Source organism: Rhipicephalus sanguineus, chromosome 2 (genome assembly GCF_013339695.2).
Source record: "Rhipicephalus sanguineus isolate Rsan-2018 chromosome 2, BIME_Rsan_1.4, whole genome shotgun sequence".
In the NCBI taxonomy this organism is placed as follows: Eukaryota; Metazoa; Arthropoda; class Arachnida; order Ixodida; family Ixodidae; genus Rhipicephalus; species Rhipicephalus sanguineus.
In genome coordinates this window covers 145,719,837-145,742,630 of record NC_051177.1, presented here as the reverse complement: position 1 = coordinate 145,742,630, position 22,794 = coordinate 145,719,837, and the positions used below count along the sequence as shown (strand labels likewise).

At 47.9% G+C, this 22,794-nt stretch overlaps 2 protein-coding genes across 2 annotated transcripts; both read right to left on the bottom strand.

The window, feature by feature from the left end:
• Window positions 1-7,143: 7,143 nt before the first annotated feature.
• On the bottom strand, window positions 7,144-10,397 carry LOC119381951 (uncharacterized). Its single transcript, XM_037649700.2, has 4 exons — window positions 9,822-10,397; window positions 9,391-9,550; window positions 8,530-8,622; window positions 7,144-7,166 (listed from the first exon to the last, which is right to left on the bottom strand). Exons 1-4 carry the CDS (start codon window positions 9,981-9,983, stop codon window positions 7,144-7,146), a joined length of 438 nt encoding a protein of 145 aa, XP_037505628.1. The 5' UTR covers window positions 9,984-10,397.
• Window positions 10,398-11,200: 803 nt separating this feature from the next.
• Window positions 11,201-20,054, bottom strand: LOC119381950 (uncharacterized). Its single transcript, XM_037649699.2, has 9 exons — window positions 19,493-20,054; window positions 19,338-19,417; window positions 19,116-19,206; window positions 18,971-19,059; window positions 18,807-18,882; window positions 18,715-18,750; window positions 18,618-18,656; window positions 11,418-11,447; window positions 11,201-11,274 (listed from the first exon to the last, which is right to left on the bottom strand). The coding sequence occupies exons 1-9, from the start codon at window positions 19,719-19,721 to the stop codon at window positions 11,201-11,203; spliced, it is 744 nt and encodes a 247-aa protein (XP_037505627.2). The 5' UTR covers window positions 19,722-20,054.
• Between the last annotated feature and the right edge of the window lie 2,740 nt (window positions 20,055-22,794).

Below are 22,794 nucleotides of genomic sequence, written 5' to 3'. Positions count from 1 at the left end.
CAGATCTAGAGGGTTTTGTTCCCCATTAGCCAAATCTTAGTTTTCTCCGTATTCCCGACCGCTCCAGACGCGTGGTAAAACTGCTTAGTCTTCTTGAATACTAGTTTTTTTCAGCATAAAAATACGCTATGTCGTCATTTTAGCATTACCACATTTAAGCTTAAGCATTATTAAAAATCACCATTCGTTAAAACATGCTGACCATGCAAATACTATAGGTAGCGGAAGAACTGCCCCTATGGGAATTAGTACAGTGGTTGTACTGCACGAGATGTCACCAAGCTGCTATCCCTCGACCTTGGTAACGTGTTTTTGCGTACTTTTGGAGTTCTTAATGCATCTGATGGCATCACCTTTATGGGGCGTTCATTCTTAACTCGATAAAACTATCAAGATGCCTTTCCCACTTTGAGGAATTACAGGAATGGAATTGAACTGCCCGGCCATTCCCGGAGTGGGAATGGAATAAGTTTTTTCATTCCGAGGAATTGAAAGGAATGGAATAGCGGTAAGTCCTAATTCTCCGGAACGTAACAGGAATGGTATGGAGGCTCCTACTGAGGTATCAGCGCTACTGAGGTAACACTGATGCACGTGGTTGAGTTTGCTTTACTCTGTACAGCTTCCGCTATCTCCCTGGCCAGTCTGCGTTTTGATTTGCTAAGAACATTAGTGCTCGTAAACTGCGGATTGCACCCGCAATCTCTGCAGTGCAGAGACGGGTGCGTGCCACCGGCGAGAACCTTCAATGACGATTCATGCTCTCTGAGTCTGTCATTTAGACATCGGCCCGTCTGGCCGACTTCGCAGCTTAACGGAACTCTGTACACGACCTCATCGGTACAGGGAACAAAGTGCATGGCACGTTTTTTTGTGCAACCATTCTGGTTCACTTTCCCCTTCCCATAATTTTGACCATGGAGCACAGCTTGGCCAGTTTGCAAGGGACTGTGAGCACGACGTCAACCCCGTGTTAGCGACCAATCTTCTTACTTGTGCGACACAGAATGCACACACGGCATGGGAAGGGAAAAGTGAACCAGAAAGGTTGCACAAAAAAACGTGCCATGCACTTTGTTCCCTGTACCGATGAGGTCGTGTAAAGAGTTCCGTTTAGCTGCGACATCGCGGGCCGATGTCTAAATGACCGACTCAGAAAACATGAATCGTCATTGAAGGTTCTCGCAGGTGGCACGCACCCGTCTCTGCACTGCAGAGATTGCGGGTGCAATCCAAGTTTACGAGCACTAATGTTCTTAGCAGATCAAAAGGCAGACTGGCCAGGGAGATAACAGAAGCCAGGGGCGTAGCCAAGGGGGGAGGGGGGGGGCGGTTGGGGGGTTCCAATACACCCCAGAAATTTTTCAGTTTTGCTTGCATATATATACATGCACACATACAAACGCACGCACGAACATACATAAAGTATTGCCACGCCCACTTCTTGTCTTGTTTTGATGTATTCGGGTTTGACCGGCAGGGACGGTTATCAACGCTCGACGCTGTCCGCGAAGCATTGTTCGAGAAGCTTCACGTCTATAGTAGATCGTTCTGTTAAGATTGCGCCCCGCACGCGAATGTTCCAGCTTTGTCTAGAGATAACGCCGCCACCAGCGATATTGCTGGAAGAAACAAGTCGACGAAATGCTACGCGACGACATCATCCAGCCGTCGAAGAGTCCATGGGCGTCACCCGTGGTGTTAGTGAAGAAGAAAGACGGAACCCTACGCTTCTGCGTCGATTATCGCCGCCAGAACAAAATCACGAAGAAGGACGTCTACCCTCTCCCACGGATAGACGACACCCTGGATCGACTCTACAAGGCGAGGTACTTTTCGTCGATGGACCTCAAGACCGGCTATTGGCAAATCGAAGTCGACGAGAGAGACCGAGAGAAGACTGCCTTTATAACACCAGACGGCCTCTTCGAGTTCAAGGTTATGCCCTTTGGTCTTTGCTCGGCACCTGCGACGTTCCAGCGCGTTATGGACACCGTGCTGGCTGGATTGAAGTGGCAGACTTGCCTTGTGTACTTGGACGACGTCATTGTGTTTGCCTCAAGCTTCGACGAACACCTCCGGCGCCTTGACACTGTACTACAAGCAATCAAGACTTCTGGCCTCACCTTGAAGCCTGAAAAGTGCCGCTTTGCATACGAGGAGCTGCTGTTTTTGGGTCACGTGATCAGCAAGGGTGGTGTTCGCCCAGACCCGCGGAAAACAGCTGCCATCGCTGCCTTCCCGCCCCCCACCGACACGAAAGCCGTGCGCCGTTTTCTCGGCTTGTGCGCCTACTACAGGCGCTTTGTCAAGGAATTTTCACGAATCGCCGAACCGCAAACTCACCTCACGAAGATCGACGTGCCATTCAAGTGGGAAACGGCACAAATCGAAGCATTTGAAGAACTGAAACGACGCCTTCAGATGCCTCCAATACTAGCACATTTCGACGAATACGCTGATACGGAAATCCACACCGACGCAAGCAGCGTAGGACTCGGCGCCGTCCTTGTGCAGAAGACTGACGGGCAGGAAAGGGTCATCAGTTATGCTAGCCGGTCGCTATCAAAGGCAGAAACGAACTATTCCACAACAGAAAAGGAGTGCCTAGCGATCATCTGGGCTGCATCCAAGTTTCGCCCCTACCTCTACGGCAGGCCCTTCAAAGTTGTGAGCGACCACCACGCATTGTGTTGGCTAGCTAACTTGAAGGACCCTTCAGGTCGCCTCGCACGGTGGAGCCTACGACTTCAAGAATGCGACATTACCGTCGTTTACAAGTCCGGAAGGAAACACTCCGACGCTGACTGCCTGTCTCGCGCCCCCGTCGACCCACCGCCGCAGGACGACAAGGAGGACGACTCCTTCTTGGGAATCATAAGTGCCGACAACTTCGCCGAACGACAGCGAACGGATCCAGAACTCAGGGGCCTTGTGGAATACCTCGAGGGCAGGACCACCGTTGTTCCGAAGGTATTCACGCGGGGACTGGCGTCATTCTTCTTGCGCAACGGTGTTCTCCTAAAGAAGAACTTTTCACCGCTTCGAGCCGATTGCCTTCTCGTGGTACCCTCGACATTGCGGCCAGAGGTCCTCCAGGCTCTGCACGACGACCCGACGGCTGGACACCTGGGTGTTTCTCGCACGCTAGCAAGAATACAGGAGAAGTACTACTGGCCGCGCCTTTCCGCCGACGTCACTCGTTACGTGAAGACCTGCGGGTACTGTCAGCGACGCAAGACACCGCCCACTAGGCCAGCCGGACTTCTGCAGCCTATCGAGCCACCTCGACGGCCGTTCCAGCAAATCGGGATGGACTTACTGGGGCCGTTCCCGACGTCCAATACCGGAAACAAATGGATCGCCGTAGCTACAGACTACCTCACCCGCTACGCCGAGACGAGGGCCCTGCCTAGAGGCAGTGCCGCCGAGGTAGCGAAGTTCTTCGTTGAGAACATCGTCCTGCGTCATGGCGCCCCAGAAGTTCTCATCACCGACAGAGGTACGGCGTTTACTGCTGACCTAACTCAGGCAATACTGAGATACAGCCAAACAAGCCACCGCCGGACCACAGCGTACCACCCACAGACAAATGGCCTGACCGAGCGGCTAAACAAGACCATCGCCGACATGTTGGCCATGTATGTCGACGTCGAACACAAGACGTGGGATGCCATCCTTCCGTATGTGACCTTCGCATACAACACGGCCGTCCAAGAAACGACGCACATGACGCCGTACAAGTTGGTCTACGGAAGGAGCCCGGCGACGACGCTCGACGCCATGCTACCCAATGTCACCGACGAAGAAAACCTCGATGCCGCCGCTTACTTACAACGTGCCGAAGAAGCTCGACAGCTCGCCCGCCTGCGCATCAAGACCCAGCAGCACACCGACAGCCGTCGCTACAATCTTCGACGACGCTTCGCGGAATACCAGCCCGGCGACCGTGTTTGGGTCTGGACGCCGATACGCCGACGTGGGCTTAGCGAAAAACTCCTTCGGCGATACTTCGGGCCATACAAGGTTCTTCGACGCCTCGGCGCTCTTGACTACGAGGTGATCCCGGACGGCATTACGAACTCCCAGCGACGCCGCGCACGACCTGAAGTCGTCCATGTCGTGCGCCTTAAGCCGTTTTTTGCGCGTTAGCGAACCTGGGGACTCTATCTTTCTTCCTTTGTTATTGTAATTTATTTTTGTATGCACTTGTTTTTTTTTCTCTCTTCTATGTTCTTTCACAAGCATCGGGACGATGCTTTTGCAGAGGGGGGCAATGCCACGCCCACTTCTTGTCTTGTTTTGATGTATTCGGGTTTGACCGGCAGGGACGGTTATCAACGCTCGACGCTGTCCGCGAAGCATTGTTCGAGAAGCTTCACGTCTATAGTAGATCGTTCTGTTAAGATTGCGCCCCGCACGCGAATGTTCCAGCTTTGTCTAGAGATAACGCCGCCACCAGCGATATTGCTGGAAGGTTCGATACCGCCTGTATAAAAGCCGACGCGATTGACCGCTTGTCAGTTGATCGACGGACGACGCCCTGTTCGCCGCTATCATTGTACAGCGTGTATTGCTGTAGCTCTAGTTCTCATTTTCCGGCCACAAGTTCGGCCAAATAAACAGTTTCATCCTGCAAACGCCGACTGCTGTCTTCGTCGACGTGACGACCACGTGAAAGTATGGTTGAACACCCCCCCCCCCCCCCGAAAAAAATTTCTGGCTACGCCCCTGACAGAAGCTGTACAGAGTAAAGCAAACTCAACCACGTGCATCAGTGTTCCCTCGGTAGTGCTGAATGATAAAGAAATAAGCTTTCTAAATAGTTAAAGGGCGGCACATATCAGTTCGGATAAGTAAATTTCCTGTAGGCCTGGTCTTTTTTGTGATAAGAAGGCTGCACATGTGCGATTCATTCTAAAAAGACAGGGCGTGCAAACATGGACACAAGAAAGAAGTCAGGACACCACAAACGCCGACTAACAACTGAAGAGACACACAACGGCTGAAAAGAAAGAAGGCACGAAAACTTATCTGCGCATGCCCATGCAACAGGCGAACCTATCAATCCGGCACGCGTGGTGGTCTACGTGGAAGATAACTGTTAAGACATGTGATTTCATCTTTATGCAAGCTAATCGACGGTTGGCTCACGCATGCGCTATCACTATTCTCGATATGCCATGCTTCAATCATCAGGCGCGTTTCTTCATTTCTGTGCCGGTACAACACTGCGCATTCATCGAATTTTGGCGTGCACTTGCAATCTCGACAATGTAAAGATAGATTAGAAGGTGATCCTCCGGTTAGCGATATCTTATGTTCCAACAATCTCTGGTTGATGCATCGGCCCGTCTGTCCTACGTAGAAGCGGCCGCAGCTGAAAGGGACCTTATACACCACACTCGTACGGCGATCAGTGAATTTGTTGGTGTGCTTTACGAAACAAATATCGGTCCGCTTCTTGTCTTTTACTCATTCTTCCTCTTCACAGCGGCACAAATCTTACATATTTGTTTCGTAATACACACCAACAGATACACGCGCACATACAAACGCACGCACGAACATACATAAAGTATGGTTGAACCCCCCCCCCCCCCGAAAAAAATTTCTGGCTACGCCCCTGCTACTGACCCCCGAAAGCGAGGGGCGGACGTGTAACATGGCGTAGCCGCGCTTCACTGTGGGCCCGCTACTGATAGCTGCGCATTTGCGGCTGCTCCGACCAGGAGATATGATTTTACTAATGAGATGACATTTTCAAAAAAGCAAGCAAAATATTCGAATTGGAACCCTAGCACGTGAGCTCGAAAGGGCAGGGCCTTTCCGCCACGTGATTACAAACTCGGACGTGCTGGCGGAAGGAATTACGAAAAAGCTGTTTTGGATGAAGATTCATAGATAAAGTATATCTGAGGAAAAGTGTCAACGCGTTTCCTCCCGTTCGCGTGCTCTTCCATAAACGCGAAGCAAGGAAAATTCGGTATTGTTCCATATATCTACTGCGAGCGATCCCAGATTTCGTTCCGCGATGTCCGGAAACAGAAGTGACAGACATTTTAGCGGCACTCATGTAGTTAGTAGTGAACATTGCTTTCCTTACGTGCCGTGCGACGCTTGAAACGAGCTATCAGCAGCGTTTCTGGAACAGACGACGTCCGCCGATGAGTCGCCGTCGCACTTTCTCGCTACCGATAGGCCTAGACGTCACGAGCCTCTGCGGAGAGCGCGTTTTGCTGTCGAGCCGACTTGCAGAGCAGAAGCTGCGTCGGCACCGTGCATGGCATCGTGGCTTACTCGGAACGCACGCGCGAGCGCTATTTATTCAGCGGAATAATTCTTGGTCCATGATTGCGACTTTATTGGCAGCCCCAAGATCGAGCTGCACATGCTCTGACGCGCCGGCGGTGCGATTTCCGGTGATAGACGCCTCCAAACCCGAGACTTTGGCGCAGTTTGGCGCAAATTTCGTCGATATTATCAGGATGGCGCAGTAAATACAATTTGGCGCACTTTGGCCTAGTTGGCGCAGGAGTGGAATCACTGAGAAAGCATCAAACGTGTGAGGCTGGCCGGATTGCTGTCAGACAAATTTATGGCCAGCCTCACGGCGTTGATGCTTTCTATAAGTATAGCACACCAGCTAAGAGCCAGACTGCAGTGGGAGCGCAGGTCTCTAGCACACAAAACTATACATGCAGCAAGCCTGAGGAAGCGCATAGAAAAAAAGTTCTCATTCACAAAATTTTAGCAATGTTTGGTAAAGAAAGCCCCAACCAGCCTGGCATTATCATCAAGCACAAGCTGCCGTCTAACCTGCATGTTTATGCTGAGCCCAAGACCTGAGAGATTTATTGCAGCAGACAGCACATTGTTTTCAAACACATTTATTGAACATAAAATGAAATTAGTCTTTGAATGTAAGGGTAATGTAAGTGAAGTTATGGGAATAAATTATTACTGAACAGAAGTCTTCAACGAAGTTCACTTTGAAGGCTTCGAAGTTATGTGAATGAAAAATTACTGAACAAAAATCTTCAATGAAGTTCGCCTTCAACGCTTCGAAGTGATGTGAATGAAAAATTGCTGAACAAAAGTCTTCAACGAAGTTCCCCTTTAAGGCTTCATCCTGCTGCACGGCTACTCATCACAACCACTTGATCCTAAGAATACAACAAAAAAGAGAGTCAATATAAGCTATCCAAAAACATCGAAAAGAAATACTATAAGACATTCCAAGCATGAGCATACCAGCAGTACTGCTACTCAATATTACCATGAGAAAGAAATGCTTGGCTTGGATTATAATGCTCCACTCCTCAACTTAACAGAAGAAATTGAGAAAGATGATGCATACTGCAGAAACGCAGCAAATGCAGATTAATAATGCATACATGAGCAATAACCACGTTACTCATTTCAGCATATGTAAGTATAGCTATTCCTAGAAGCTAAAGAGCACTCTGAAATGCCCTTGGGCCTTAAGAGTATCAATAAATAAATACAAAGACCTTTCACTAATTCGTGCTTCGTTGTAAATTTCAGTTTCGGAACATCATACTACAAAGAGTGATGTTTTCATACTAAAGTGCAGCAGATAAGAGCTACACTGGACACACATTTGAGTTTCCAGTGTATGCCTAATTGTCTGCCACATTGTGTCATAAAGTTATGGGATAACATTAAACTTGATGAAAATTTCTCAGAGGCAACTTAACGTCCAAACATAATGAGAAACATAACCATTAAAGGGATCAACAATTGATCAGAACATGTCACAAGATTCTAGTGGAAATGAAAACTAACTTTCGGGACTATTTTTATCATGGTGCTTGTGATTTAAGTAGGAAGTATAAAGTGCTATAGAAAGTTAAAAAAAACGCATGTACCGCTTCTGCAGGGAAGGCTTGGTACAATGCGACAGAGAATTGAGCTATGTAATTTCTTGTCATTTAATACATTATACTTCTTCCTTAAACTGTGGTCTTTATGTCACACAGCCATGTGCACTTTATTTATTCCATAGCATTACAAGATAAAAAAAATTATTCTGAGAAGCAAAGCTACCATCACGGCAACGGTGGAACAGCACACCTGCTGTGAACTGTGGTGTCCATGATTGCATGGAGATGCACTCAAGTGCTTTTGTAGGCAAACTTAAGAGTGATTACGTATACTGTGGTCTTCATGTGAGATACAAAAAGCTATTTACTAGTTTTACCATAAATGGGTGCCACCACTGGATGAGCAGAACTACTGATATAGCCTATAAACTCTCGCAAATGATGGCATATGATTGTTATCATGCTCACATATCACTGTTTCTAGCATGTTTTCCAAGCACAACTCAATCTACAAAGCAGATAGAAAATTTTAAAAAACGTTCTACAGTGCTTTCCATTTACATCACACTGACTGGATACTGTGATCAATGAGCTTCGATTGCAACAGAAAAAAACTGGGCACTGCAGAAATTAGCTGTCAGTTCCTTTAAGCTTACTGCGAAATGCATAGCAGGTTTATTACCATTCTTGTGCCTTGCTGGGGCATGACGCAACCATTCTCGAATGGCTGCCTCTATGGCAAATTCATTTGCAGCGTGAACCTTTTGCACAGCACCTTTGAGAAAGTCATAGCAATAATTGAGAGACAAAAAGTGACACCAACTTAAACATTCAATCAAGCCAACAGCCTGATTTTCTTTCCGATGACAACCGTCAAAGGCGGATACAAGATTTTGTCCAGGGGGGGGGGGGGGGCAGCTAATGAGAAGTCTGATACTTAAAGCTTTAAATTTGTAATAAATTTGTAAATGCAAGTGACTTATTTAGTAATATTTTGTGCACTATGATTATATTCCCCATGTTGTTCCTTTATCGATCTTAGCTCTACTTCCATGTTCAAAATGATGTATATATTTCACTATTCTATTGATTGGTATAAATATGCAAACGTGACTGTGCTGCCGTGAACCCTTGCGATAGGAGCAAAAACAAAACCAAAAGACAGCTTTCTTTCACCTCTCTTCCACCCGTTTTTAAGAGGGACTAAACACAAAGTTGATTCATTGATAGCGACACACACACTCGGCTTTCAAGAATTAAGGAGGGGAAGGAGTTAGGACATCTGACCCCCCCCCCCTCCGGATCCACCAGTAACAACACTATAACAACAATACCCCTGCGTAAAGTAGCCAACTGGACTGCTGTCTGGTTAACCTCCCTGCCTTCTCCCTTTTCTGTAATCCTAGAAGCAAAAGCATGATGCTTAAAACATTTAAAGCAAAGTCCAAATGGCAGCCACCTGACAGTTTTTAGTTGAACGGAGAGACCTCTTTCACCAAGGAAACAAGAGAAGCTATCAATCAAGTACATGAAAAACACTTACTTATTATGCAAGAGGCAAGACGGAGCTCGCTGAATCTACGCTTTTCTTTTTTTCCAAGCCATGAGAATTCCGCTGCAAGATTGCCACAGAGCAGGTAGCAAAGAATTCTTTTTGTGCACGCAGCAGCATTGATTCCACCTTTGTTGGCAAGCTCTTCCACCTGAAATAGAGGCAAGCTAATATACACTTATCGTAAGCATGCAATTAAAAACTGCACATATCTCATGAATATATATAAAAATAATGGCTTTACTAAAAGAGTACATCGACTACTTCAAATTTTCTATAAATATATGTGACCTAGGGGACAAATTAAAATTCTATTCAGTGGTGGCTGAGGATTTACACACTGCACTAGTGTTGAAAAGAAAAGACATTAGGTGGCCCTCAGATAGCAAAAGACACACAACACACAACCTCAATGCACTTACAAGCACATCTTTCATCTGGCCAGTCAACTTGTTATCGAACTGTTTCAGTGACTCGTACTCCAAGAACGGGCTGGAAACTAAAGGTGCATTTCCTTTGGCAGCATTGGACCGAAGCCGGCCGATCAGCCCATGTGTAAGTTCCCCATGCTGCTTTTGAACCATTCGCAGCACTGTCAGCTTCACGAGTACTTCATGCTGGAACTCTGAAATAAAATGGTACAAAAAGCCTGCAGACCCCTAACAACCAATCTTTGTTTGTGACTTTTGTGCTAATTTGTAGCTCTGATAATCCCAAAATTGAACTTCAAATATTGTAATGCATCATAACTATCCAAGTATAATTATGATCAATTTCGACATCACTCAAAACCCCCACCTAAAATTATAAACTAGTGGTCTACCACAGGGGAGTGCCATAATGCCAGATGTGCTAAGGTTGAAGCTTGGGCTAGTGAGTTGGTACATAGTGCGAAGAAGGGGAACAGCGCTAAAATTCTTTAACAAACACAAAGAAAGACGGACGACGTGGATGGCCAGATGTGGTTGCACTTTGGCGACCTTGAAAGTGCATGTGAATGCTTTAGTGAAAGTTAGGGTGTGACACTCCAGGCAAGTGTTAGCGCGGAAATTTCTGTAAACAATTAAACGACACAACACACCCACCTGGCCGAGCACCCACATTTCTATCACGAGTGTGCCCTTTTGAAGAAAAAAATTCCTTGCTATAGTACTCAAAAAAGCCATGCACTGGTGCCAACAGCCAGAACCACGTTAACAGCAGCCACACAACAGAGTGAAGAATAACGCTGCAAACTTGTCTGTGAGACTGAGAATACTCTCATTAATCGTTAAACATCACAGGAGGCCCCTGTCTTAATCATACTAGTGACAATATCCAGATGTGCTGCCTACTCAGATGAACAGTCACGGTTATTCAAAACCAAATTAAAATTTCTCAAAGGCAACATTCACCACATTAATTTGGAACGATGTGCTCAAGTCAGTAATGCCTGTGTACGCTAGACAATCAATGAACACAAACATTTCAAGCTTTAACATTCGATGTCGGGAGTCCTTTACAGAAACTTCATGTATGCTAATCAGTCAGGCACACATGGGAAGAATGAATAGAAAGAGAGAAAAACGAAGGAGAAAGGCAGGGAGGTTAACCAAGCTTGGCTTGGCTGGCTACCCTACACGGAGGTGGAGGAAAGGGGGAATAAGACAAGCTTTACTTTAGTGAATACGTGAAAAGCTGTATTGACAACAAAAAACAGCACACTAATTCCTCTCAAGTATACTAGCCCTACATTGCACCAGGCAACATGAACATGCATCCAAAGTTGCACTTTAACCAGACAATATCTATGAAAATCTCATTAGTTGATGCTGAACGTACCCTCTGGGGTTAGCGCCTTCCTGTTTTTCACCCGTGCAGGAGGTGAAGCCATGGCTGCAGACAAAACATGAAAATTTTAATGCAGGTTTGGTTAAAAAAGTGTCAGTACTGGACTGATAAGTTTACCGGGGGCACATATATAACTGAAAACACATGACTAACGAGAAGCTTTCACGGTTTACCAGAGTCACGCATACCAGCTTCAGTCTCCTGGCCATCCAGCATCTCTGCAAAGAAAGTGCTGCAACGTCACCCAGCTGCTCAGAATATAGGGATGACTAAATATCCATTCAAGGGAAACTATGCAATTTATTGTGCTGGGCTCCTAGCAGCCCTACAACTCGGCCTAGAAATCTTAAGTTTTAGATACAGCTAAATTGATTTACATGCTTCAATGGCGCCTTTATAAGGATACTTTTTTGAAATTACATATAAGTTAATATATGCTCTCCAGCATAAGGAAAGTGGAAGTTGTAGCGCGTCGTGGCGACCGCTGTCTGCGGGTAGCGGGGCCGGTCGCCGTCGCTCCGTCGAATCAGGACCAGGGGAGAGAGAGCAAACTCAATGGGTTTATTTACATTTTGACAGTGAGTTGTCGAGATGAAGACAGAAGACCGCTCTGGGCGAGGCGCCGCACGCCCTTTTTGTTGACCCCCGTTCCCTAGGTCCCTAGGTTGGGGATCACTACACAAAACAATGCGGACCAATGGTGATGTGGAAGTTCCTCTAAGGGAAGCACCTTCCTCGGGAAGGGACACGCCCTTCATGTATGTTCACAGAGGCACAACACTGACCCGCACATACACACACACCCTTGCCACTAGTCGCAGTGCCGCCGTAGAACGGGGAGGGGGAGAACGGAAGATGCACGTGCGCATCGACCCCTTTGGTGCCGGCCGCGCGCTGCGTTCCCACGGGAAAGTTTCAGCACGCACTTTCGAGATGTGCCAGGTTCGTGGAATCACTCCGGGGGAGTTAATCCCTTGACCAGCGCCGTCGTCGTCAATCTGTGGGCGCCGTCTCGTGTAGTCGGCCCCTGTCGTCTCCTCCGTCAAGCCGTGGCGAGACAATCCTTTTGGCGCTGGTCCGGCGGGCGAATGACCCGCCGGGTCAAGGCATAGCGTGATCGCTACAGCTCCTCCGCCGACGGGAAGATCTCGGACGTCGGGTAGTATCAGCTGCTCGACGGGAGAGATCACAGTAGCCGCATTCTTCCAACACCCTTGAAACCACAAAGACCAACCTCTCGAACCAGCAAGCGCCGGCAATGAGTTTTCGGCAACCAGGCCGGTCTTTCAAATGTGCCACAATGCACCTACGCTTTTTTTTTCCATATGGCAACCACACTAATACTCTTGCTCATAGCTAAAAACTTCGATTACTCAAAAGACTACTCAAAATTATTACGGAAAAACGTTCCTCAACTAAACACAAAAGAAAGCCAAAGCAAAAGAAAAAGCTAAAAAGCTCTGCTTAATGTGTCAACATTGGCGTTCGCTGAACCCTTCTTATACTTCACAGTGAAGTTAAGCTCCTGAAGCGCAAGGCTCCAACGTAGTAGTCGTGGATTCTTTCCCGACATTTGCGATAGCCATGTCAGTGGGCAGTGGTCAGTGACGAAGACAAAGAAGTTCCGTAGAGGTAGCAGGCTAATTTTTGGGTAGCCCACACAATGCAGGCACATTCTTTTTCCGACGCACTGTAGGCCTCCTCACGAACCGAGAGTTTCCTGCTGGCGTACAACACAGGGTGCTCGTTCCCGTTCTCGTCCTCCTGGCAGAGTATTACTCCTAAGCCTCTGTTGCTGGCATCGCATTGCACAATAAAGGGACGATCATAGTTCGGTGCATGCAGTACGGGTGAGCTAACAAGAGCCGCTTTGAGCCCCTGGAAGGCACCCTCCATTTCCGCACTCCAAACTACCTTTTCTGGGGCCTTCTTGCGCAGTGCATCCGTTAACGGAGCGGCTACTTCCGAGTACTGAGCGATGTAGCGCTGATAATATCCCGTCAGTCCCAAAAAGGAGCGGATAGCAGTCTTGGTTTCTGGCTGCGGGAACTCGCTAACCGCCTCTACTTTCAACTCGTCAGGTCGCCTCCTGCCCTGCCCTACCACGTGCCCTAGGTACCGTACTTCGGCGCGAGCTAGCTGGCACTTAGCCGGCTTCACTGTCAGTCCAGCGTGCGTCAAACGTCTAAGGACATCGCTAAGATGGTACAGGTGATCTTCCCATGTATTGGAGTAAATAGCAATGTCGTCTAAGTAGGGAACAGCGTAGCCTTCAGCCCCCTGCAGAACTCGGTTCATTAGCCTCGAAAAGCAAAACGGGGCGTTCTTAAGGCCAAAACTCAGAACTAGGGGCCTAAATGTGCCCGTCGGCGCCACAAAGGCTGCATACTCACTAGCTCGTTCAGACATTGGAACTTGCCAATAGCCTCTTACTAAGTCCAAAGTCGAGACGTATTTAGCGGCACTCACTTTTTCCACCAGCTCCTCTACGTTGGGTATAGGATAAGTCTGGTCCTTTGTGATCGCGTTAAGTTTGCGGTAATCCACGCAAGGCCGTGGATCCTTCCCAGGAACCTCAACGAGAATCATAGGGGACGTGCAGGTGCTTTCGCATGGTTCGATAAGCTTAAGCTCGAGCATTCGATCTACTTCTTTTTTTAAGATCTCCTGCTGTCGCGGGGCTAGCCTATACGGCCTCGACTTCACAGTGGTGTCAGAAGTGAGCTCAATGTCATGAGTAATAACCTCAGTTCGCCCTGGCCTTTCCGAGAAAACAGTGATGTATTCGGACAACAAGTTGCGTAAGTCGACTTTCTGCATCTCAGTCAAGCCCTCGGCAGGTGCCACGGCTTTCATGACATCGGTAACCTCCATTGATCCTCCAACCTCCACCAAGCCTGGAATTTCAGGCGTTAGCTCCTCCGTGCTGTTAAGAGCCAAATTCACTTTCTGCACTTCTCCCACATAACTCTTCATTAAATTGTGGTGGTAAATGACAACCTCTCGGCGTCTTCCTTTCCGTTCCAGTGCGTAATTTGTGTCCGAGAGCTTTTTCACAACCCGAAAGGGTCCCTCCCATTGAATCTCCAGCTTATTTGCTCGCGAGGGGCGCAAGACCATTACCTGATCGCCTTCCTGATAAACTCTCAGTTTCGCGTTTCGATCGTAGTAGCTCTTGGCTCTACTTTGCGCCTCTCTCATGTTCGCCTCAGCAATGTCGCGAGCACACCGCAGCCTTTCCAGCAATTCAAGAATGTACTCGACCACAGTAGGGTCGGTACTTTTCGACTCCCAGGTTTCGCGCAAAAGTCGCAGTGGAGACCTGAGGGTCCTTCCGTAAACCAGCTCCGCGGGGCTGAAACCCGTCGCTTCATGAGTGACCGATCTCAGCGCAAACAGCATTGCCGGAAGACAAGCATCCCACTGACACTTCTTTTCAAAGATAAGGGCTCGCAGAACTCGTTTCATCACGGAATGACACCGTTCTACACTATTGGACTGCGGGTGGTATACTGAGCTGTGGATTATTTCCATTCCACACTTCTCCAGGAATCCCGTAGTGAGAACGCTGGTGAATACTGAGCCCTGGTCGCACTGTATCTCCTGAGGAAAGCCCACTCTTGAAAAAATAGACAGTAGTGCGTTGACTACTTCTACGGAGCTTTGCTCCTTCATTGGGATCGCCTCTGGAAATTTGGTTGCTGGACAAACGGCGGTAAGCAAATACCGGTAGCCTGACTTTGTCACTGGGAGTGGTCCCACAACGTCTATTACAAGCCGGCGAAATGGCTCCGAAATGAGCGGAACAAGCTTAAGTGGTGCCTTTCCCTTCTCGTGCGGTTTTCCCACTCTCTGGCAGGTGTCACACGCTCTTACGTGGTTCTCAACTTCTTTGAAGCATCCCGGCCAATAAAACTCCGTTAGGAGCCTGTCTTTGGTCTTCCGAGCTCCTAAATGCCCCGACCAACCAACTCCGTGACAGAGATCCACAATGTCAGGCCGATACTTAGCCGGCACTACAATCTGGTCGAACGTGCGACCTTTTGCAGTCCGGTAGTGGCGGTACAAGATGCCATTTTTGACGGGAAAACTGACATTCTTCCTCGTCACCCCTTCCCTGACGGTGTTCCAAATCTCCTTAAAGGAGTACTGACATGAATTTAAAAATTTTTCGGGTTGTTGTTCTAAATGAAAGCACGGGTGTCGAGAACCCTAAAAAGAGTGTCGTAGTGCCTGGGGATGCATTGCATATATTTTTAATACCGCTTCTTTCAACCAGCAGTTTCGGTTTCGGTTTCGAGAGGACGGTTTCATAGTGACGTGTCAAGTCTGCCCGTGACGTCACGGGCAGACTGCAACCCACGAAATGTGCACCTGCTGTCCTTTGCTGTCAGTCGAACGTGGTTCACGATGAGTGAACTGTCATCCAGTGCCTCCGACAACGATTTATGTGATTTAGGCTGCATGCAGAACCCAGACTTCGCAAACCAAGTGAGCTGACTTGAAACGTCATAGGGCTCTCCATGCGGTGAAGCTGCCTTGCAGATGCTGGGAGATGAAAACTTTAAAATCAAACTTAAATACTTATACGTGTTTCCCGGATGCGGTGTGGGGAGAGCGTTAACACTACATGCCAAGGAAACCAAAAACGTCCGTTTTGCTGCACTTCAAAATCGTGTCAGTACTCCTTTAAGGCTGGGATCGCTTTTTTGCTGCTCGATGAGGTCGTCTCTTGTCACTTTCCCCAGTACATTGCTTAGTGCTTTTGATACCGGCAACACGAGCAGCCCCTCCTCCGATTCCCTTTCAGCTGTATCAGCGCTAGTCTGCTCCTCTGACCCCTCTCTTTCTTTTTGAGTAGGCGACGGGGTAGCAGGCTCCGCTGTGCTGACTCCAGCTGGTGTTGCTGTACTTGCGGTGAAACTCGGTTCTTGCCGCTCTAGTTCGGCTGCTAACGCGCGTGCTTTAGCTCTAGTCAAGGCTTGTACTGTTCCCTCGTGAAAACTTTTCCCTTGTTCTCTAAGCAGACGGTCGGTCCGATTCGAGAACAAATAGGGGTACTGCGGGGGCAGCTTGTCTGACACCGCCGCTTCCGTCTCCACTTCTCCGAACGGCCCAGTGATGATTACTCGAGCTACCGGAAGACAAATGCTTCCATCTTCCAATACTGGTTTAATCCATGCGCACTTGCCGTTGTAGTCTGCTTGTGCCACATAGTCCGGGTGCACCAGATCCATGGTTGCCCCACTGTCCCGTAAGACGCGGCACGGCTTTCCGTTCACCGTTAGGTTAAAAAGATACGGACTAAGCAGCTCCTCGCTAGTGGCTGAGTCAGAAGTATACGAAAGGGCTGGCCTGGGCCTACGACAGCCTATGGCAATATGACCTTCCTCCTTGCATTTGTAGCAAGTAGGTGGTTTCTGAGCCTCAAAAGGACTCTTTTTGGAAAAATCCCCCGAAACCTTTCCCTCCTGTTTGTTTTGTGATCCTTGACCACTTGCAGTAAAGTCCGTCTTTTTCTGTGCAGTCATACCTGCGCCAGATCCCTGCTTCGCCGTCCAAGGTTTCCCTTTATCTCCCGCTTTTGCTGGAGAAACCTCGTCCCGTTCTCCCCGGCGTGACGCGTACTCGTCAGCCAAGTCGGCAGCTTCCTGTACAGTTTCTACGCCGGCTCTATCCTGGATCCAGAGCTTCATTGGCTCGGAAACTTTTGAAAAAAACTGTTCGAGAGCCACTACTTCAAGAGCCTTTTCGAAGTTCCCAAAAGCGTTGGCTCCTTTCATCCATTCGACTAAGTTGACCTTCAACTCGTAGGCAAACTCAGAATACGTGCTGCCCTGCTTCTTTGTCAGATTTCGAAACCGCTGGCGGAACGCGTCTGACGAAAGTCGGAACCTCTTTAGAAGGCTATCCTTCACTTTGTCATAGTTGTCCGCATCCTCCACTGGAAGCCGCGCGATCACATCCGCTGCTTCACATGGCAGCAAACTTAACAAATTTCGAGCCCATGTGCTACGATCAAGGTTCGCTTTTTCACAGGTTCTCTCAAAGTTCACAAGAAAGAGGCCCACATCTTGCCCTGCTTTGAAGGGTTGCATTAGCTTAGATAAATCACAAAGATTTTGTCTGCCTGCTACCTCCACTCCTTGAACCGTTCAAGGAGTGGAGGAAGATGTCTGGGGCCCAGACATCTTCCTCATTTCCACTTCGAGTCGCAACTGTTCTACCTCCAGTTCTTTTTGCTTTAGCTGGCGCTCCTGTTGCTCTCGCCTTTCCTGACGCTCCTGTTCCTCACGCTTTTTCTCCCGCTCCTGTTCCTGTTGCTTTTGAATCTCGTTCCACGTTTCTTTAATATCGTCACTGCTCAGATTCAAGCCCTCGATAGCGCTAACAATTGCGTCTTTCTTCATCCCCGCATCTACTTCTGCTCCCAGCTCCTCCCCCAGAATCAGGAGCTGATTCTTCAACAAACGCTTCCAATCCATGACAGAGAACTAGTGTGGTGCGGCTCACTCTCTACCCAGAAGTTCCGTAAACAACTGCTTCTGTGGTAGCCTCTACCAGCGAAAAGATTGCACTTCTATCTTATCAGCCTGGCAACCAAAAAACCAAAGCCAGCACTTACCAGTCCACAGCTGTCAGTCTCCATGATCTCGGCGTGTTCATTCTCCATCCTCCAGGCTCACATCCAACCGCTTGCCATCCAGTTGTAGCGCGTCGTGGCGACCGCTGTCTGCGGGTAGCGGGGCCGGTCGCCGTCGCTCCGTCGAATCAGGACCAGGGGAGAGCTTAGAGCAAACTCAATGGGTTTATTTACATTTTGACAGTGAGTTGTCGAGATGAAGACAGAAGACCGCTCTGGGCGAGGCGCCGCACGCCCTTTTTGTTGACCCCCGTTCCCTAGGTCCCTAGGTTGGGGATCACTACACAAAACAATGCGGACCAATGGTGATGTGGAAGTTCCTCTAAGGGAAGCACCTTCATCGGGAAGGGACACGCCCTTCATGTATGTTCACAGAGGCACAACACTGACCCGCACATACACACACACCCTTGCCACTAGTCGCAGCGCCGCCGTAGAACGGGGAGGGGGAGAACGGAAGATGCACGTGCGCATCGACCCCTTTGGTGCCGGCCGCGCGCTGCGTTCCCACGGGAAAGTTTCAGCACGCACTTTCGAGATGTGCCAGGTTCGTGGAATCACTCCGGGGGAGTTAATCCCTTGACCAGCGCCGTCGTCGTCAATCTGTGGGCGCCGTCTCGTGTAGTCGGCCCCTGTCGTCTCCTCCGTCAAGCCGTGGCGAGACAATCCTTTTGGCGCTGGTCCGGCGGGCGAATGACCCGCTGGGTCAAGGCATAGCGTGATCGCTACAAAGTACAATGCTTACCACAACCATCTTCCGATTCGTCAGAGTCACTTGAAAGATCTGCAAAGTATTGAGTAGTTAGTCAACTGAAGATGAGGCCAGAAATGTGGATGATTACCTTCAGTGTTTTCTGCCGGAGTGTCGCAGTCTCTGTCTGCAAATTCAAAACCATGTTAGACAAGAAGCACTCTTAAGGACTTATTTGCTTACGTGTTGAACCAGATGGGCCAGGGAAGCTGCTGGGGGGCTTCAAAAGAGCACTGAAGGTGTGGCTTGGCTTTGACATCTTAAAAAGAAATATGTAGCATTGACCGAGTGTGGCAACAAAGAGAGACTTAGTATGACGTATTGTAAAAGGGTGAGCTGCTGCTTGCCTGTCCTTTCTGTTGGTTGCCAACCTCTTGCAACTGGTTTCCTCCTTCGTGAAATTCGTCGCAAGCATTTGCACAAGTGTTCTCCATTCCTGCATGCAAAAATGAATATTACAAAAGAGAATAATCTCTTCGTATGACAACTTACGTTCATCTGTGGACGGTCCATTTGAACCAGTGAGGCGTGAATGAAAAGTAGGCACTTCATCATCGCTGATGTAACGACTTGGCTTTGACACCTTATTAAAAAGACAGAACAACAGACTGTGGGCTTTGTCTCGAAACTGCACAGCAGGTTCGAGGAGTGGGGAAAAAAAGAACATAAATGCGATATGGGTAGCATGATGGTAAACCAAAGGGTCAGTCTAACCTTCCGTTTCTGAAGGTGCTCAGATTCAACATCAGAGTACTGAGCTTGATCCAGATTTCTACGAGCCTCTTGATATGTGCCTATAATAAGAACCCGCATATTCAGAGAAACTGCATGCATCATACTCAAGTTAAAGCTATCCATAATAAACTTACTGTAGGTAGTTTTCACCACAATGCTGTACATTTTCCAGTCTTTGTTGGGGGCTTTTGCTTTTTGAACAGTTGTCATTTTGCAGCCAGGTCCTGGTGGCCAATAGCATTTGTCACCAACAATCCATATGTTGGGCACAACAGCTACTGTTTTCTCTTCAGTAAATTCCACAATGGAAAAGCGCATCTGTAAAAAATTGTCTGTGACCACTCTCAGACAAAAAATGAACATAAATATCGACTGGTTAAAATTTTTTCGCAAAAGCTAACGCGAACAACTGCCTTTGTTTTACAGTGTTCTCAGATTTCAGTGGACATATTAGACATCTCATCTGCCAAACTAACTTCATAAAAAAGTAACAAAATTATAAATGTTGTACAGAAATTTTTAGTTGCAGAAGCTACAACATGACATAATGTCAGCACCACCTTTCTTTATTCAGCTACTATCAAACACTGCCGGCATTAATACACTCACTTAAGTGGCAGCATGAAGAAACATCGCTATGCTGAATGCATTTTTTAGAAGAGATTAAAATATTTTTCTATCAGAATGTTAGCACAAATTTCAGTTCTTGTTGCTGTAGCCTGCATTCAACAAATTAGCAAGGAGCTAGAACATAAACAGCGTTTATTCTTTCAACATAGGAACAGTGTTCGAGCTAGCTCGTATGAAGGAAAGGTACAACTACAAACTTATGGTAAGGAAGCATAACCAGCTTGTTCTGAATGTCAGTGGTTGACCAGCACTGCACATTTGAAAGCCTGTCAACAACAGCAATACTGAGCCTAGTAGAGTCAAACGGTTGTGTGTACAGTGGTTTCACTTCTAGAAACTGCCTTCCTACAATGCGAGGGCTCTCATCTTGGCTACTGTGTGCTATAGCGTCAACAAGGGCAATCGCATTTCCAACTTTGCAGCTGTTGTTGGCTGCTTTAAGGGTAACCGTAAAGGAACGAAATTTAACTGCCTTATATTGAGGGTTCATGCAGCCTGTAGGGGTAACAGCTGCCTCATGGCTACCAAGCCGCTCATATCCATCAACAGTGCAAGATGAGGAAACGCTCTGTAGGTTGTCACTTTCTTTTAACCTGTTGTACAATTGGCGGAGGGGACAGCCTGACCGGCGAAGAAGCTTTTTGATCATCTGCAAATTGTTTTCGAAAGCAAATGCTGAAAAATATTCTAAAGTACCATGCACCTTTGCATCAGCAGCAAGATGCAAAAGACAGTGAACATTGTACGAGACATTTGATGCCCCATACAATTCCACAAAGCCATTGACAAAATGCTCCAAAAGAGTTTGTGCATAGTCTGCATGCTCATGACAGAGAGAAGGTGTGCTAAGGATGTTTGATGCTGCATGCAGTGTCAAGAAATTAGCATAGGCAGCAGCAGAAAGGTTGCCTTCAAGTACCACAGGTCCAGTGTAGTGCAAGAGCTGTCTGAACTCAGTAGCTTTCCACCTGTCTTTTTCATCAAATGACCTCGGTTTACGTGCAAACTCCTGAGGAACATGCTTTTCAAGAGAACAGCTGCGTTTTGATATTTCTGTTCGGTTTAGTGGCCCGATTCGAACATTGAGAGGTCCTGAAAACCACAGGTTCACAAGTTTACGCGTAACACCAAGATACAACAGATGCATTGGATCAAGTGGTGCACATATGATGCAGTCTATTAGTAGCTCAGTCAAGATTGTTACTCCCAGATGGTGATCCATGTCCTCCTGCTGACGAAATGACTCATCAGTTCTAGGTCTACCTACTGTTGCAGAGAAAACTACTTTCTCACGAAAGCTACCCTCTGCTGTACATTTTGGGCAGCCATAGTAACTGCTGTGTCCTTTAATCTGGAATATAAAAGCCCGAGCCGGCGCATCACAGATGATGCTTTGACTTTGATTTCTGCTACTTTCCCAGATACCGATATACCAGACTGAAGCAGCTCCTTCAGCTCGGAAACAAATGGCTTCAAGAAGTCATTAGCACAGTCTGGCTTTGAAGGACCCACAAATGCACCTACAAGAAAAGGTTTCTGCAAATCATCAGCCAAGTCTGGGTCACGGACACAGCACTGCACTGGCCAAAGCTGCTGCTTCGAACTCTTTGCCAAAGGAAGCCCATCTATATTAAAACAAAGGGGTACTACATCTGGGACACGCTCTGCGGAGCCCAAAATGTGTTCCAGCCCTTTCCTGAGCACATAATGACAGTAGGTTCCAAGAGACAGTTCTACAATACCTGCTGCAACAGCAGTGTTACGGGGGGTTCCCAACAAACTACGAGCATCGCTTGGTAAGCCACTGAAGCAATCATGTGACCTTAAGAGCCGCAAGAGAGGCGTCAATGATCGCTGAGTTATGTTATGTTCCACCGCCCACTTAGCCAGACTTTTCGCGAAGGTAGGTGAATCACTGCTGACGTCACGATCTCTCGTTCCTCGCGATTCCAAAGCATTAGACCCAGGAAAGACATTGAGAACGTTGCACTCTCGTCGTCCAACGCTATCCTCATGTTCCAGGCCTCCATCGACCCCGTCCACCGAGACTGCGCTCTCGCTATAAAAGTCACCACCGCAATCGAGTTCGATCCTGCTTCACTCGATTCGCTTCCCAATGAATACTGCATAGGCATAGTTACTCGAGAGCTGCGTATTTTGCCACAACTTTCGCCTCATGCTTGATGCTGGAGATACGGTGCATGTGACGTTACGGAGTCACGCTCTGCTAAAGCTTCAAACAGACTGTCAACTTCACAACGGGCCTTTTTCCGAACATGACTGTGAGAAACAAATTTTGACATTATAACACAAGTATGACACTACGAATTAACAAGCAAAAAGGACTTTCGTAATTCAGAGCTTGACACGTGCACTACATACGCTTCTTGGTGACTAACACATGAAACACTCAAGGTATAGTTTTCATTCACATCACAGCCCGCGAAGCACGTACGCCAACCCGCTAACTATAGCAGCTACAAACGCTACACGTGCAATACCGCGACACACGGGTATATTTGGAAACATATACGTTCACCATGAAACACTGAAGGCATAGTCGGCATAGTTTTCATTACAACACTGCCTGCGCACGACAACACGTTAACTTTCAAGTTTCAGCTACGAACGCTACACAAGCGATACCGCGGCGCATATTTGGAAACATACTTTCCTGTTGATCTTTTCTTGCAGCGAAGACGGGAAAAATCTGCTCAGAGTGGACAAATCGGAAACAAATGCCGGATGACGAGAGACCGCTCGAAACGTGCTGGAAGTACGCCTAGCAAGATGGGCAAGCACGCGC

Bases quoted from the DNA above. Each gene is read 5' to 3' on its own strand.
- LOC119381950 (XM_037649699.2), bottom strand. From the start codon at position 19,721: ATGTTCATTTTTTGTCTGAGAGTGGTCACAGACAATTTTTTACAGATG. The intron at 19,060-19,115 runs GTAAGTTGTCAT...TTTTGCATGCAG, and splicing joins TGGACCGTCCACAGATGAAC to GAATGGAGAACACTTGTGCA. The intron at 18,883-18,970 runs GCAAGCAGCAGC...TTTCTTTTTAAG, and splicing joins GCAACCAACAGAAAGGACAG to ATGTCAAAGCCAAGCCACAC.
- LOC119381951 (XM_037649700.2), bottom strand. From the start codon at position 9,983: ATGGTTCAAAAGCAGCATGGGGAACTTACACATGGGCTGATCGGCCGG. The intron at 8,623-9,390 runs GTAAGTGTTTTT...ACTTTCTCAAAG, and splicing joins TCTTGCCTCTTGCATAATAA to GTGCTGTGCAAAAGGTTCAC. The intron at 7,167-8,529 runs GTAATAAACCTG...TTGTATTCTTAG, and splicing joins CCCAGCAAGGCACAAGAATG to GATCAAGTGGTTGTGATGAG.